This window comes from Hippichthys cyanospilos, chromosome 10 (assembly GCF_059441005.1).
Source record: "Hippichthys cyanospilos isolate Australia breed blue-spotted pipefish chromosome 10, RoL_Hcya_1.0, whole genome shotgun sequence".
In the NCBI taxonomy this organism is placed as follows: domain Eukaryota; kingdom Metazoa; phylum Chordata; class Actinopteri; order Syngnathiformes; family Syngnathidae; genus Hippichthys; species Hippichthys cyanospilos.
In genome coordinates this window covers 8673532-8690092 of record NC_142378.1, presented here as the reverse complement: position 1 = coordinate 8690092, position 16561 = coordinate 8673532, and the positions used below count along the sequence as shown (strand labels likewise).

The 16561-nt window shown below is 39.0% G+C and overlaps 1 protein-coding gene across 3 annotated transcripts in view; it reads left to right on the top strand.

Moving 5' to 3' along the window:
• qsox1 (quiescin Q6 sulfhydryl oxidase 1) overlaps positions 1–16561 on the top strand; it is a 31739-nt gene that overhangs the window by 1123 nt on the left and 14055 nt on the right. For all 3 annotated transcript variants that reach the window (XM_088425792.1, XM_088425791.1, XM_088425790.1), the window contains exons 2-9: positions 677–777; positions 1594–1642; positions 2702–2804; positions 3837–3927; positions 4013–4158; positions 9016–9150; positions 9227–9356; positions 16265–16387. In XM_088425792.1, the coding sequence (XP_088281918.1) occupies positions 677–777; positions 1594–1642; positions 2702–2804; positions 3837–3927; positions 4013–4158; positions 9016–9150; positions 9227–9356; positions 16265–16387 (878 nt within the window). The remainder of the gene's footprint in view (positions 1–676; positions 778–1593; positions 1643–2701; positions 2805–3836; positions 3928–4012; positions 4159–9015; positions 9151–9226; positions 9357–16264; positions 16388–16561) is intronic.

Here is a 16561-nt window from a genome sequence, read left to right as displayed (position 1 = left end):
GGCCCTTGGCTCCTGCACTCGTTAAGCATTCAATGAAGGCGCTTAAAAACTGGCACCAAGTGCAACAGATGTGACCAAGGATGGTCACCAGAATGTCATCAAGATAGGCTATCACAAAATTGAGGTCATGCAAAATTTCAGCAGCAGAAAAGTCCGTGCTACCCCCTTCAGACCAAAATATGCAGGGCTATCACTGCAGTTTTGAGCACATCATCCATATGCACTGGAACTTGATGATAACCTCATGCCAACCAAACGCGCATAAAAATCTTGAATGTTTGGTCATATGCTGTGAAGTTGATCACACACAATCACCACAAGGCCACTAGGAACCATCCTTTTTGGGAACCATGTGCAAGAATGAGGTCCACGAGCTATTAGAATGCCTTAAAATGCTCAAACGTTCCATTGAAACAAACTCTTCTTTCGCAATTGCCACCTTTGCCTCATTGAGGCATCGCATGCGGGCAAAAACTGGCAGGTCAACAGCTTCATATCGGCGGTAGAAAAGGCGGGAGTCGTTGGCGACTGAAAGTCTGCGAGCAATCGCTGATAAACGTCACGTGAAATCAAATAAATTGTGTGATTTACACCAGAGCATCATCAACAAGTGCGTGGGGAAATACGTTGCAATCGTCTCTCTATTTGTTGTGTGCTTTGATGTTCTGTTTTTCAGAGTGGAAGCCCGCTGTTGACCTGGCAGCCATTGACTGTGCTGATGAGAATAACAGGAAAGTCTGCATGAGCTTTGGCATCAGAGGATATCCGACTTTGAAGGTAACAAAGTTCCCTTACAGGTTGCTAGCGTTAGTTAAGTTGAAACCTTACAGGTTGAAGTCAGGTTTAATGGCATGAATCTTCGGTCTCAGCGCTCTGCTCTTGTTGTCTACAATTGATTGAATGTGAAACGGTGAAATTATGTATCACCTCATCGGTAGCAACCAAGCCCTTTTCTCACAATACTGTGATCATGATCACCGAAGCATAACATTTCCACTTGACATCTCTAACAAACATTTGGTGGCCTGGAAAATGTTTATTATGAAGCATATGATCTGGTCCATAGAGAACATTCTTTTTTCTCTCAATATTGTGATCACCATCTTATCAGAAAATGATAATTTCACCACACGACCCTACAAATATTCTAATTTCTTTTACTACTTTTTGTTTTTTATTTACCATGTAATTTGGATTTCATAAAGAAAAAAAATGCATTAAATTTGAATCAACTTGATGGCTTTTTTTTTTTTTTTTTTACTATATAGCATCTTGAATAAGAAGTCAGCTTCAAAACATTGAAACACCCAAACTTTGCAAGTGTTTCCCCGCACTGTCCACCAGAGATGTTGAATGAAACAAAGGGCTCCTTCATCACCATTTCACAATGCGGTTTAAACATCTGCAAGTCATTTTAGCCAGTGAGGATTTAGGGGTCAAGGCGGGCAGAAGGGAATGGCTGTGTGCCAGCCAAACTTTACACAACGTGGCTTTGATTCTCTCATGGCTATGTGAGGACTGCCTGATTTGATCTCTCTGCATCCTCAGCTTTCACCGTAACCCAAAACTCTCTTGTTCTGTTTTACGTCCTAGTTCTTCCACGCCTACAGCCGAGAGGATTCTGCCGGACAGGCTTTTAAAGGTATCTTTGTGTACGGAGAGCCCATTCACAAATAATCACTGACCATGCCTAGCAATACTATTTCACGATAAAATGAAATCTGACCTAAGAGTGTATTTGTTACAGGTATTCTACATTCTATTATTGTAGTTGTAGTTTAGAACCCAGATCCACAATTCTATTTTTCCACTGAAGTTTGAAACAGTGCAAGTAAATTTGCGTTTGTTTTCTTTCTTGTGTGTATTTATGTTTATTTTTTGTTGCTGCCAAACTTCAGAGCCACTTTTCAGCCTCATTTTTGGTATGACATGATGACAAACAGCAGTTAGCTTACTCACGAGGTGTTGTTTTGTCAGTTTTTTGGGATTGTTTGCACGAAATTCTCTTTTCAGTACGAGTGGTCTCTTATCAGTAATGCGGTGAGATTAAGAGGAACTGTGAATATTTGCTTTGCAAGCTGATTTGCAGTGTGCAAAGTTAAATGTTATGGTTGTGTGCTGAAAATGTTAGGTTAGGGCGGTCCTCAAATAGTGGGTATGATCCCAGGAAAAAGACTTTGTATTTGTCATGTGAAATGTAATCGCAATATCATAATGATTGGCATTTTTTTTATTATTTCAGGCACTTTGATGCACTCTGTTATTTTTTTCTCGGTTTTAGACTACAGTAACATTTAACCTGTATAAAAAATAGGTAACAGTTGTTGAAATTTGATTTATATTGCTGTTTTTCTTTTGTTAACGTTAAAAAGGATACAGTTTTAGGTATACCTATACAATTTTTATAAATAATAATCTTCTTTATCGTTTTATATGTTGTTTATATGTTTAGTTTTTAATCTTGTTTTGGGGCAAACCGTAAAGTTTGATAGGTTTTTAGGGGGCGCATTGCAAAACATAATCGAGAAGCATTGCATGTGGCTATTTAGTGAAAGTGTCCCAAATCTTGATGGCCCTCGAGGTGCACAGATCAGATGTGGATTTAGTATCAGTGTCATCTCACTCGGGGCACACTTTGCGACTGGGTGACTAGCACTCGTCTCAAAACAAACAATAATATTTGATGTTCACTGACCTCCAGGTGTGCTACATGATGTACCAGCGCTCCGTCACCATATTGTAGATCTCATGGAAAAACACCAAGACCCATGGCCTCCTGCCTGCCCACCACTTGAACCCACCAGGTAGACATCAAGCACACTGACTCAGCTGGTAGGACAGATCATCCAATGACTGAAGAGTTTCCTGTTTTTCAAGTCTATTTGGGCAATACACTGAGCCATCATATAATCCCTATAGGCCTGCTAGTACCATGCATGGTAGCAGCATGTGTGCTGTGCATCAATGGGCGGATATGAGCATCTTTAAAGTGACATATCCCTGGCATCGATGCACAAAAACGAAAAACTGAAAGTTAAACGGATGCTAAACTTATTTAGCCATTTTCAGCAGTAAAAAGTTCATTTCTAAAAGTTAACGCCCAATCCCGGCTCTTCAGTTTTCTAGGTTTGGTTATGTGACATTCAAAACTGACCCGCAACTGGTTGTTACCTGAGCCCTGAGTAAATGTGGTCATTTTCAATCGGCAGCAATTGTCAAAATATGTTTCTAAGGGCTTATTGTACTTGAAAAAAGTACTTATTAAATTAGATATACAGTATGCAAATTATAATATTTTTATTTGTGAAAATGGATTAATATAGTAGTAAAGTTGAGTATAGTTTTGAATGGCCACAAAGAGCTACTTGTCAGATTTAAATTGGAACATTTCATGTTAAAGCACATGTACATTTTGAAACTACAAGAGTCTTCCAGTATTTGATGTTGTGTATATATACTCGAGCAGTTACTGTTAACATTTAAATGTATTCCTTCTTGTCTGATGCTTAAGGCAACTGTAATGCTTGTTTAGTCTCGTCAAATAAAAAAATAATTACGCAAGCTATTTCACTGTTTGCTCGACAACAGTTGTTAGATGATTGCGTGGGATCCTTGTGTTCACATGTAATTGTGACATGCAAATTTTACTGTTGATGTTTAAGGAAAATAAAAACATGAAGGCAGATTCAGTCAGGATTTTCTCATTTGTGTCATGAAAAAATTGATTTCACTCACTATAAGATCCATAAACATGTATTTATTGAATAACAAGCATTTATCTAAAAAATGTAGAACGTTTCCTCTTGAGCAAATGCAACTTATGTTTTTATCCGTAGCCAAGCCGAAATCGACATCTTCTTGGAGACGAACAACATTCGACACCTCGCCCTCATCTTTGAGGATGCAAGCTCCTACGTTGGCAGAGAAGTAATAACCATTTTCATCATTTCTCTAACAAAAATGTTGGGTATCCTCACACTTAAACACATTGGGTATTCCCCGTATGCCTTAGGTCACCTTGGACTTGTCACAGTTTGAGAACATTGCAGTGAGGCGGGTCCTGAGCACTGAGAACGACATGGTAACCAAATTGGGGGTAACTGAGTTCCCATCCTGCTACCTGTATTTTCCTGGAGGCAACTTCACCAGGCTCAAAGTGTGAGTTTTCCAAGTGATGAGCTTTCACTCTATTTTAGACACTGAATTGCTTTATTTATAGAGGGACTTCAATACTACACCATTTTCACAATGGTGAAAATGAGGCAGGCTTTTTGCCTTATGTGGATGATTGAAAATGACATCACAGTTTGTTCAGGTAATTCAGAGGTTGGTCATGTGACTTTCACTAGCTGAGCCATGATTGGTCGTTACCTGACCCTGAACAACTCTGATGTAATTTTCTGTCAACAGCAAGTGGTGAAGTGATTGTGACCTGAGTTGGATAAAAATAGGTGGACTGCTGCTTAAAGGGGAACTCAACCCAGAAATGTGCTCTAGAATTATTTGTAGTGTGCTATTATTTGTCTAAACACGGCACTCTGATTCATATTTCTTATGTGGAATATGAAGTAAGCCACAAAACAACAATATCAACCTTTTTGTTTTGTTCCTCAGAGGGCGGTCATTTTGTCCTTTTCATTTGTAAACCGGACCTTGGCAAATTTTCTTCCAGTGTCACAACCTAATCTCACCTACTCTGATGTAATTTCTCAAATTTATAATGACCTTGGGACTTTTGATAACAAAATATTAATCATCTGACGGCTCGAGCAGAGCACCTCAATATTTATTCAAATGTCAAGGGCACACAACAGTTTTAGGTCATTCCCAAACATGATTCATGGAGTGATGTCACTTTCAACACTAATCGATCGGACAGCGGCCGCTAAAAAAATTGTTATGAAGGATTGTCATGTAGTGATGGCTGTTTCGGTTCATAAATCAACCTAACAGGAATGCATTGTGTGGCCAAGTTCCAGCTGCAACTTCCTGTTTGCAACTTCACATTCATTATAAGCGGAAGCCAATAAATTGACAAGCAGCAAACAAAAGTGACTAGCAATTGATTTAAATCGGTGCTGATAGCCAAAATACGTAATGTTTTGTGTAACCTTTATATGCACAAACTGGGAGCAAAAATGTGTTTACATGCTGGTAAATATATCGCCGCACCTAACTGACAGCTGAGATGGACACTTTTCAATACGTGTTTGAATAACGGATAAAACAAAATGGGGTGTCTATCCACCTTGCTTTGGCCTTCCTGAGTGGAGTTTGCATGTTGTCCCTGAGCCCGCATGGGCTCTCTCCCACACTCCAAAATCATCCTTAGGTGTGATTGGGTGCGTGTATGGTTTTTCATCCCTCTGTGCCCTGCGCCTACTGTCCATAGTCAGCTGGGATAGGCACCAGCAGGCGTACGACCCTAGTGAGGCTAAGCGACTTGGATGGATATGGTAAAATGAGAGTTTAGACTTACTGAAAATAGGGAAGCCCTGTTTTGTACATTGCATAAAAGTACGGGTATTTGGACACCTGGCCATATTGCAATGCTAACATGTCTGCGGACAAGTGAAACAAAACAAAATAAAAGCAAATACTCATGCCACAACCGTATATAATTACAAATTTACATAATGCATGAAAAGGTTTTTAACACAGCAGAAATAGGTGCAGCAATTGTGAACGATTATCCCTCGCTAACTTTTTAAATATAAATTTCCGAATGAATCAGGAGAGTTTTATTATTTACCCAAAATGAAGAAATAAGATCGACAGCAAGGTGACAACCCCAAATCGAACATTGGTGACATTTTATTTAGATTTGGGTCGAGCTTTGCAATCTTTTAAAAAGTACCCAAGAGTTCTTGTAATTGTAAATCCACAAGTATCTTATAATAATTGTAATATTATGAGTTTTTTTTCACTTTTTTTCAAGCATTAGGATAAAAGATGACCTGAAAGTGGCTGTTCCTGAATTAGTTAATCAGAACCCCCTGTTTAGAAGAGTAGAGGTGCATATATCAATGTAAAAAAAAAAAAAAAAAATTGCTTGACTTGACTTCACTTGGAGTGGTACAAGTGAAAGTTACCAAAACTATGAATATTTCATACCCCCAAAATTACTTGAGTGCAGCAATAAAGTATTTCTCTGTTATGACCCCGATAACATAAATTACGTTTACCTCCATCGACAACCCACAAGTGCATTGCCATCGCATTTTGAATTGTTTAGCACACAACAAGTTTGCGTCCTCATTATCTGAACTCTATTCATCAGACTACTTTTAAACATCTGGCCTCTTAATGGGATCAGAGCATCAAAATTGCTCCCATTATTCACCATCATAAAGCGGCTCCGATCCTTTCTCACCTCGCAAATCCATCTGCCGCTTGTGCCTCTTTGTCTGGCGCTTTCAATAACTTGGCATGCAAAAGGGGACTCTTTTTAGTTGACAAATGCAAAGAGGAAATGATTTATTGCCGATGTATTTATTCACCCTCCTCTCTGTACCCCCCCTCGCTGTTTGGACCCCCCTCATCTCCATCACTGTACAAGGGGGGGAGGTTTTTTAATTTCTTGCATGAAAACAATGCAACAAAGCTTTTCTGGCTTCACCTGCCCAGCGGCAGATGGCATCCCATCATCGCTTGAATGTCTGATTGATCCTGGGAGAGACGCATTTGGTTGTCTGTGTAAGAATGCGCACATCCGTCATGCGTGTAATGTGCACCGCTCCCAGGTGAGCGTGTCCCCCGTCCCAGTCCGCGCTGACACCAGCCCAGGGGGACAACTGGATAAATGGCGCTCCCCCCTCCACATGTGCAACATTCCCAGCAGGCCCACAGGTGTAATTGAGCCCCAGGCTGGTGCGAGTGAGCACGGGCCTCCTTTTAGCATCCATCCGCCTTATTACCATCTCCTTCCAGTTTTACGACGCTCTGTCTTCTCTCCGTCCTGCACAAGGGGAGAAAGTCAATGAGGGGAGAGGAACGAGCGAGCGCGGTAATGGCCGAGGCTGCGGCGTTTCATCGCGCGGCTTCATAATCGATGTTCTCCTCCGTCCCCGCGCTAGCCTGGCACCATCTGCCCCATCGTCGCAAACGTTTTCCAGTAAGTGTTTAAAATATACGGCCACAAAAAAAAGGCGCAAGAGGCTATAAAGCATTTTTATAACACTGGACTTGAAAACAAAAAGAGTCCAATGCATTTTGTTTAACAATCCCTGCTTGGCGAATAAGATGCACGTTGCCAAATGCGTTGCTTGTAAACGTCTCGGCTCCTCTGGGATTAGCTCTTTTGCGGCCAGTCATTGGCAAGGGTCTTGCGCTAGAGTGGCATGATGAGGTCTTTCTCATTTAACCCAAAGTTGACTACGAGGGCTTTTAACAAAGTCGTACAAGGTGGTTCTGTTGCGGAACTTTGGATCATACCGCAAGAAGAGATCTGTACTGTACCATCTTTGCAAAAGCAGGTAATGCAAATTTCTTGGAGCTGGTTTGCTGAGGTTTTAATCATGTCAAGTCAAGAGTGGTAATGGGTGATGAAAACCACTTCTGGTGACTTATTGGTTGTGCAGGTTTGTCAAGAGTTGCAACATTGTAATATCTGAGGATGCGGAGCAACAAATTACAAGAATAAATGCATTGAACTTATTGTGTTTACAGTGTGTTCTCCATTTTAGGGTTGTAATGATTAATCAAACACCAATCAATTATCAAATAGATATTTTTTTTATAATGAATTAATTGCTTTGTGGTCAACTTTAATTTTAAATTGTTCAAATCCTTGGAATTTCCCCCCCTTCCGCCAGTAAGTTTTATTTATGTCTTCCCCCACAAAAGCGGACTTCATATTTTTGTGTTGAATCAAAATAACACATTTGCTTTTATTTTGGCAAAAGACTATCCCACATTTTCTTTCTGTCGCAATGGCCCAAACCACAAACTGAATTTGAGATTATTTTTTATTGCACTGTCAATTTAAAATAAAGTCATTTTTTTTCGTCTGTTTTGTTATTTAAGTAGGCAAAACAATCATTATATCAATCAATGACTAACTCTTTAAATCCCAAAGACACATTTATATGTCTTTACAGAGTCTAGGCATTCAATCCTAGGTACAGCATTTTTTTTCATGTATGACGGTAATAGAGGGTCTAAAAATAGCTGGCCGTTGAATGAGTTAATATGATATTTAATTTGCAGCTCATTTTGATGTAGGGTTGGGTTTCATTTCTTTCTTTTGATTAAAAGTTGGCTTCTCACTGTGGCTGAAAGCCAACATTCTCAAACGCTAAATATAGTGGACTCACATTCCTAAAGCGTTAACAGAGTTTCACCTACTCCTGTAATAAACAATTGAATGTCAAGATGAACACAAAAAACTGGATGCCCTGCTATTATTTTGAGATGATGTTACTCAAAGAATATTCAAACCCATCCTTTGTTGTTTTTTTTAAACTGTCTACAATAAGTATAAAGGGGATATCAAGTCAATGATTATCTCTACAGAAATAGATTTGATACCCTAGCCAAAATAGTGTGTCCTGGTTACCATTGTGTTTGTGGAATATGAATGAAGCAGCATTACCCACTTGTTTTTGTCCATTTCAAGAGGAAGCCATTTTGTTACACTTTGTTGATGAAAATAACACAGGTAATCAATCCAATCATGGCTCAGCTTGCAAAATTCACCTAACCAATTCAGGAAAAAAAGTTGAACCATGATTGGTCATTTCCCAAACCCTTGTGCAAGGTGATGTCATTTTCTGTCAACATCAAGTGGCAGAAAGTCCGCCCTCTTAATGTATAAAAATGAGGAGATTTTGTCGCTTAATTCATGTTCCACGAACACGATATTAATCATAAAGCTGGCTTTGGAATAGTAGGGGTGCATAGAACATTTCCTTGAAGAAAACTTTTGACTAAACTTCCTCTTTACCCTTCCTACTACTATTGTACAAATGGTGCTGTCCTGTTTAAATAAACAAAGTCTTCTCTCTCCACGCACAGCAACATCGAGGCCCGTACTTTCTACTCGTACGCTCTTCAGGGGCTTCCAGGCGTGGTGCGTTCAGGAAAGTCCGCGCAGGACACCACAGACCACATCAGCACACATGCAGAAAACCTCTGGAGACCTTTCAACAGGCAAGAAATAGAAACATTCCTCATTCTTTTCTGCCTTGGTGCAGTGCCTTCAACTGCATTTAATATTTGCACACAGGTCCAGGGTATACATGGCCGACCTGGAGTCAACGCTGCACTACTCACTGCGCGTGGAACTGGCTGCTCATCCTGTCATCGCAGGAGAGGCGCTGACTTCTCTCAGAAAGTACATCTCCGTCTTGGCAAAGGTAGGAGAGAGAGAGAGAGAAAGAGAGCGCGCACACACATGCAAACTGTTTCAGGTTCAATAATTTTCCCTTTTAAATATGTAATGCACGTTGAAATTTAATTAAAAAAAAATATGAGTAAAACCTTTTCAGGAAGATCACCTGAAGTGTAAACAGACTGGCCATGTTTGAAATCCCATAATTATTCTCAGTGTCTGCACAGTCTAAGATTTATTCATTTGGAAGAATATTTTTTTTCTACCAATTTGCATCTGTGGAATTTTTTGTGTTCAGAACGTATGCTCCATGCAGAATGTTGGTGTAGTTAACTCAGGTCACCACTAGATGGAGAGGGAGACAGCAAAATGTCAGACTCAAGCTTGAGCGCATTAGGGGCAACTTGTCCACTCTGAAAGAAGCCAGGAGAAGAGCAGAAATTCACCTCAAGTCCAAACTATAAGCAGGGCAATGCAGTGTAAGTATATGAGACTGAGCAACTTAAATACTCAACACGCAGTATTATTCTAAATCAAAATACAGTGGGAAATGTAATTTAGTAATGTTCAATTGAAAGTGTTAAACATGTTTGCCTGTGCACATTCGTTTCATGATTTGTTTTCATTTGATAGTTTTAATCATTCTAGAGTAGATCTAACAAAAAATGCATTAAGCTCTAAAGAAATTTGAATTATACATACACTCAACATTGATTGTCCTCTGAAGTAGTTCTCTATGCATATAATTAATCTATAATATGAATTTCCCTTCAATTGAAAAAAATTAACATTTCTAAGATATTCTTATTCAGTTGTACCCATGTGTATGTACTGTTTGTGTGTCTATTGGTGACAATGGTCACGGTTTCTTGTGTGCTGTTTTGTGCAATATGCCTTTTTTCCTAAATTTGTAATATTTTATCCCAAAAAATATTGAACTGTGACAATTAGTGTATCGCATTCAAACAAACTGATCTCTAAGTATCATTGCACCTCATATATATATATATATATATATATATATATATATATATATATATATATATATATAATATATGTACTGTATATGTGTGTGTAATTGTAAATTTACATTTTTCATGCAGTATTTACACATTCCTTATATGTATGTGTATTTCTGTATTTGTATGTAGATATAGATACACATACGCATGTATGTGTGCGTGTATTTGTTTACTTAAGAAACATCAGTATACATGTACACACACACACACACACTGTTGGTCTTCAAGTGTATAACTGGAGAGGGAGCACGAAGACTCTCAGGGGCATTGTTGACCCTCTTGATTTTGGCTCCCCGGGGTATTGAAGCGTGGCTCCTGCCCGCAAGCTTCGCATTGATGCGGCCTCATTAGAAGCAAATCCTCGCTCGGGCATCCCAACGCCCTGCCTCACAGTCCTTGTCTCCCAATGCTCACGCTCGTTACTTTTGACCATTCTACCAACCCACAAATCTTCCCCTGGAAGTCGACGTCCTCAGCCAGTGCGTATTTATTTTTCTTGAATCCTCTTGGGGGGGATTTTATGAATAGCACTTGCCGGTCCTCTCCCTTTTCCCGCTCTGGTTACGACTCTCTCCTTGCATCCTAGAAGTGTGCCAGCCAGGCAAACACGTTGCGATGATGAGGTCCGACCCGCTAGCCTCGTCCCTATTGGCCATGCACCAGGCTGTCTCACTGCCACCAATCTCCCTGATTATATCTCACTCTCTAGGGAGGCCTTGTAGCAAGCTGCTGTGCGTGTGACTGTGCGGGCCGTGCGCCGTGCCCTCCCATTAGCTCCCGTTTGTTTAGTCAATAGCGGCAAGTCCCAGTGGTATTTTTAGCCCGCCACCCCCTCCCCAAACAGAGTGGCCCAGCCGCCGGTCGGGGCTTTGTGCGGCTAAGCCGGCTGTCACGGTCGCTACTTGTGAGGGCCCTTGTTGACGTTTGACTGAACGCTCTCACGACAAAGACAATCCATTCATCCAGTTAGCTTGTTAGGCGCAGTTAATGTAAGACAAGCGGGGTGTTTGTTCTGATCAGGCTCAACAAAGGGTGAGGCGAGCACATTTCCCCTGCCTTCTTCTTAGACTCGGTCTGAAATTGACTGCATCGAAATGCATTTATTTTACATTTGAAATTTCCATGGTGGAAAATATCTGTCCTCTTGGATAAATGACACAACCTGTAAAAATGGGACACCTGAGCTCAGTTTGTGAGTCATGTGATTAGATTAAATGTGATTCATGGTCGGGTCAGTCGTTCTGACAGGGTGATGGCATGATATTTACTCAACATTCTGATTCCAAAAAACTGTATTAAATCTATGCATATTAGTAACGTATTAAAAGAAAAAGAAGAAAGATACTCTATCAAATCATCAATATCACTGTGTTGACAATAATGGATTCTAATAAAAGCTTTCGAACATTTACATGTGACTACGCTGCAATCTTAAATTTAAATTTCTTCTATTTGATTTGATCTAAGTGAAACTCATCCTTCATTTGACACATCTTATTTATATATTTTTTCTCCAAATAAGATTTATTTTTAAAATAGTTTTTATACAAAAAAAATCTTGACCACACCATAATGCCAGCAATGTAAAACCCAACGTTACATTTTTTTGTGATTGCATCTACTAGACAGCACAATTCTTTTCATCTCATAACATAACACAACCTATACGTTCATCCTATCCCCTCTCTGTGCCACAACACATTATTCCATTAAAGAACAAATTTAATAACTATGTATACAACTGGATTATGTATTTCCAATAATTCAGTTAAGCGCAAAGTCATAAAAGAAAACAAACACATTACCAAGCTGACAAAATCATAGCATCCTTGGCAAAAAAAGTGTAGAATTTTAAGGAAATAGTGCTTAAAAATAAAATGATGAAGTCACAACAAAATATAAAAAGAGGAAGGGAACGAACAATTAGGTTGTTTGATTAAAAAAGAAAAACATAGAGCAAGAAGTGTTATTGGGTGCCAATGATGTTTTTGTGTTTGTGTGGCTTACTGTAACATATTATGCTATTGTAAGGAATGTGTTTTTGATGATTTGTCGCTATTTTATGGTAATCTCCCTTCGTCCAAGAATTCCGTGAAATCTTTCTTTGTTATTCACTGACAAACCTTTATTGCATTTCGAACCAAACATGTTCACACTGGCTTGCTCTTCTTATTTGCTCATGCTCATAATATTTTATGAGATTTACTGTCTTGTCGGACTGAAGCCGGATTTATGAATCCTCTCTACATGTATATGAGGATTAAAAAAAGTGGATCTTGGGATGCACAGGGGCATTAAAGGGAGGTTTTTAGGGATTACGCCGTCAACGTGTTTTTCTTGAAAGAAGCCTACGGGGCAACAAATGAAAAGAGAGGGACGATCTGAAGGGATGCAAAATTTTCATTTCTGAGCCCAAACATCAAGTATAGCATTTTTACTGGAATCCTGTCATGGCCTATTAGAAAACTAAGGGGAAAAAAACAAACTGTTATTTTGTTTGTTTGTTTTTTCACCAAAGAATCAATTTGGATAAAAATGCACGGAGAGGAAGGTAAAATACTTTAGGTCTAAGAATGTCTTTTTTTTTTTTTTTTAAATTCCTTGTGATGGTTTTAGTCCTTCAGGTGTCAACAAATCTAATTTAATGTTTGATTTTTCAATGCAATGGCAGGAACAGTACATTTTTATTTTCGGAGCATATTCATTGGAACGTTAAACAATATTTTTGCTAAATTGTTTACAGAGATACTTTTGCAAATGGTATTTTGTCCTGTTGAAATGGTGCTTGCTTACGCCATGCCCCATCAGTTCATCCAGATCTTATTCCATAATTATTTTCAGGCATTTTCAGCTTCTCTTTTACCATAACGCTTAAAAAAGATGCTTGGGCCCTGAAAAGACATAAATACAGCATGTCCTTGTAATTTAATAAGTTTTAACAAATTCAGTTCCAGCTAATTCCAAACACTCCTTTACCTTAAGATTTGGGGAAAAAAAGTACCTTAAGAATGAATGTCTGGTCTCGGTAAAAGTGTATAAATAAATTTTGGGGAGTGAATGAGTCAGGAATGTATATACATACGTATTAAGGTACCGTAATTCGTTTTCAAAAGTCCGAGTTACAGTTTCCCCAAACCCACGGCAAATCTGTACCCCATCAGCGATGAGTAAGTCACATGACGTAAGTGGTTCAGCAGCGTGACCCGGTGGAACGTGGTGAGCTTCTGATGGGATCACTCGGAGCATGAAGACATGAATAGTGTTGCTGTGGTGATGCTGCGCTAAGCCCGTTACTGGCAAACACCTGCCTCTTTTCTTCTGCTTAAATTCATATGACTGTTTAATGAGCTTTCCTCATTGGTTGTTCTTCAGACCTCCGATCCACACCTAAACCCATTAGGTCACTTTCCCAGCAGCAGAGTAGCGGACACTGGGCTCCTTTTGTGTGCCCCTTCCAAATGCTGCGATGAGTCCTTAGTGTGCCGCTAAGATTTTTTTTTATATATGATTGCGGTGGAAGAGGAACTATTAGAATTTATTGGTCAACATGGATTTACGATAATTCATGATTTTTTCCTGCAGTTTGGAACATCGGCAGTCGTCCAAACCTTCCAATATCCTGAGTTTCTCTCGTCCCTATAAAACTGTCAACAAAATGCGGCACACAAACCAGCCAGAGGGGGTTAAGTTAAGTGGTGTGACTTCCAGATCCTGTTAAAGCGTGATGAATCGAAGCTCCAGATTGTCCCATATGCAGGTGCACTTAGGTGAACAGATGGCGGCGACAAATAAAAAGGAGTACATTTTTGGATGACGTTTTCTAAATCTCCTCTGAGACCCATAGCTGGATCTATGTTCTGTTGGCAAGCTCTCGCGCTAGTAACTTTGATTTAGAAATACCTGTCGCACATAATACAAAATTATTCCTGCCTCGGATTTGGAGCAATCGCGGCTGAGGTTACCATGGTAGCGGTATATTCAAAAGGTTTGTAAATGTGTTTATGTGTGAGGGACATACAAACTATTTCAAGGTTGGTTATGAGAACAGGAAGCACGTTTAGCAGATGCTTTTAAAGTGTGATTTTTTTTTTAGCAGTAATCCCTCCAAAAATAAATAAATGCATTAAAATCAGTGATTATATGAATTATTTACCGAAGAAACGCCCTAATACAGATATCTAAATTAGTATCGTTTTTGGGGAAGAGGCGATACATGTTTTGTGTTTGTTCTTTAAAAAAAAAAAAAAAAAACTGATCTCACAGAAAAAGCATAAGATAAATTTACAAACTACATCCATTGTTAGATATGTAATTAGTGAAAAGATCTGATGTGGTGAAAGACAAAAAAAAAACCTTTTCCATTAAATCACTTTTGTAATGGGAACCATAGTGGTTATTGTGTGCATTTTTTTGTAAACACTAATTTTTGCAAAAATTAAAACGATTATAGTAGTTAAAATCAGTGCTGTTATAAATTACGTACCATTCAAAGGCCCTAATCTAATCATCTTAACCCTTGTGCTTTATTTTGTCCAAACCTTTGATCGTTGAACAAAGGCATTTCACACAAAAAGAAAAACATTGAAAAAAAGACACTAGGGAGCTGAAATTTCATCCAGATGGTGACAAAATGTCTGAGCTCAACCACTTATCACCAGGAGTGTGCCATTCCTTTGCTAAAATACTAAAAGAATGAGTGGAAGAAAATGACCCAAAAATGGTCCGATTACTGCACTGCACAAGGCTTAATGGTAATTGTTAAAAAAAAAAAAAAATATATATATATATATATATATATATATATATATATATATATATATATATATATATATAGCAAATGTGGATATGGTTATACATTCCCCAAATGTATAAGTGCCTCAAGGAATCCTAAAGTGAGTCTTTTGTCCTTCCCTAAATGTGAAGACGATTTTGTGTGTATGTTTGCATTTAGTCTGTCATCAGCGCCTTCATCCGGATTTCCTCCTCCTCGCCATTTTCCTACTTTTGTTAGCGAATGTATCATGTTTCATTCTTTGGATATCGCCACGGTAGCAACACACCTCACGCAGGTGAAAGCCCCGGTGTCCCACCCTGCTTCCACGCTTGTTTGGTGGTTGTTAGCGGCTTAGGTCATAGATCCGAACCAAGGAAGCAGCTTAAAGGTGGAATTCTTTGGAAGGTGCTGTGACGGAAAAACACTCTCGCCATAACTCAAGCGCAGCTCTTAAATGTTGGAAACAACATTGTCAGGGATTTTTGGGACACTATTAATCAAGCTATTACAGTGCTGATTTAGTGCAATTTTTGTGTTGAAAAGGACAGATGAGAAAGTTGTTTTCTCTCTCTTTCGCTCTATAAGACTGACCCTTAGGCCTTGTTAGCCGTATTTGCTAACTCAGACGGACTATGACTGTCTAAAATGGTTAAAACAACATACTAGAAATGTACAATTAGAACGTTGATCCTAGTTTAAAGCTTTTACAGATTTGAATATGGAAAGAAACATTAGTCATTGTGATGGTGAACCTATAATATTTTTAACATTCTTCACATTTTAATGATTTTTTTACCAGCACAGTGAAGAAAAAGTGTTGATTTTCAAAATTAGGCATTCAGCTCAACATAAAACACAAGGTCATGTTTTTTTTTTGTTTTTTATGTCGTACATTTGTCTGATGCACTTTGCCCAGTTTGCTCGGTAAATCTTGCAGCTGGCACACAGAAGTTTGGAGGTCTTGTCAACGTGTCCTTCCCATCTTGGAGTAAATAAACATTAACGTGTCGTGAGTTTTGCAATACCTTTTTCATCCACTTAATGAAAACAGATGCTTCGAATCCTTACGCTAAAATTGCTCTCGCTATACATGCTATGACATTGGATTTCATACAGTTATCTGTGTGTCCTCTGCAGTACTTTCCAGGCCGCCCTATGCTGATGAACCTTTTGAGGTCTCTCAATTCATGGCTCCAAAACCAGACCAGTGACCAAGTTTCATATCAAGCGTTCAGTGAGATCCTGGAGAATTCGGCGCAGGTGAGTTTTGACAGAACAGTACACACAGAAATCTCCAAGGTCACTAAACGGGGAAAATATCATCTCGAGAAATTTGACATTTTTTTTTTTATTTACACATGCGCAATCATATAAGGTAATTGATCCAATATGAGGAATTCGAGCCTCGGAATAATAACACCCTATCGTCTTCAT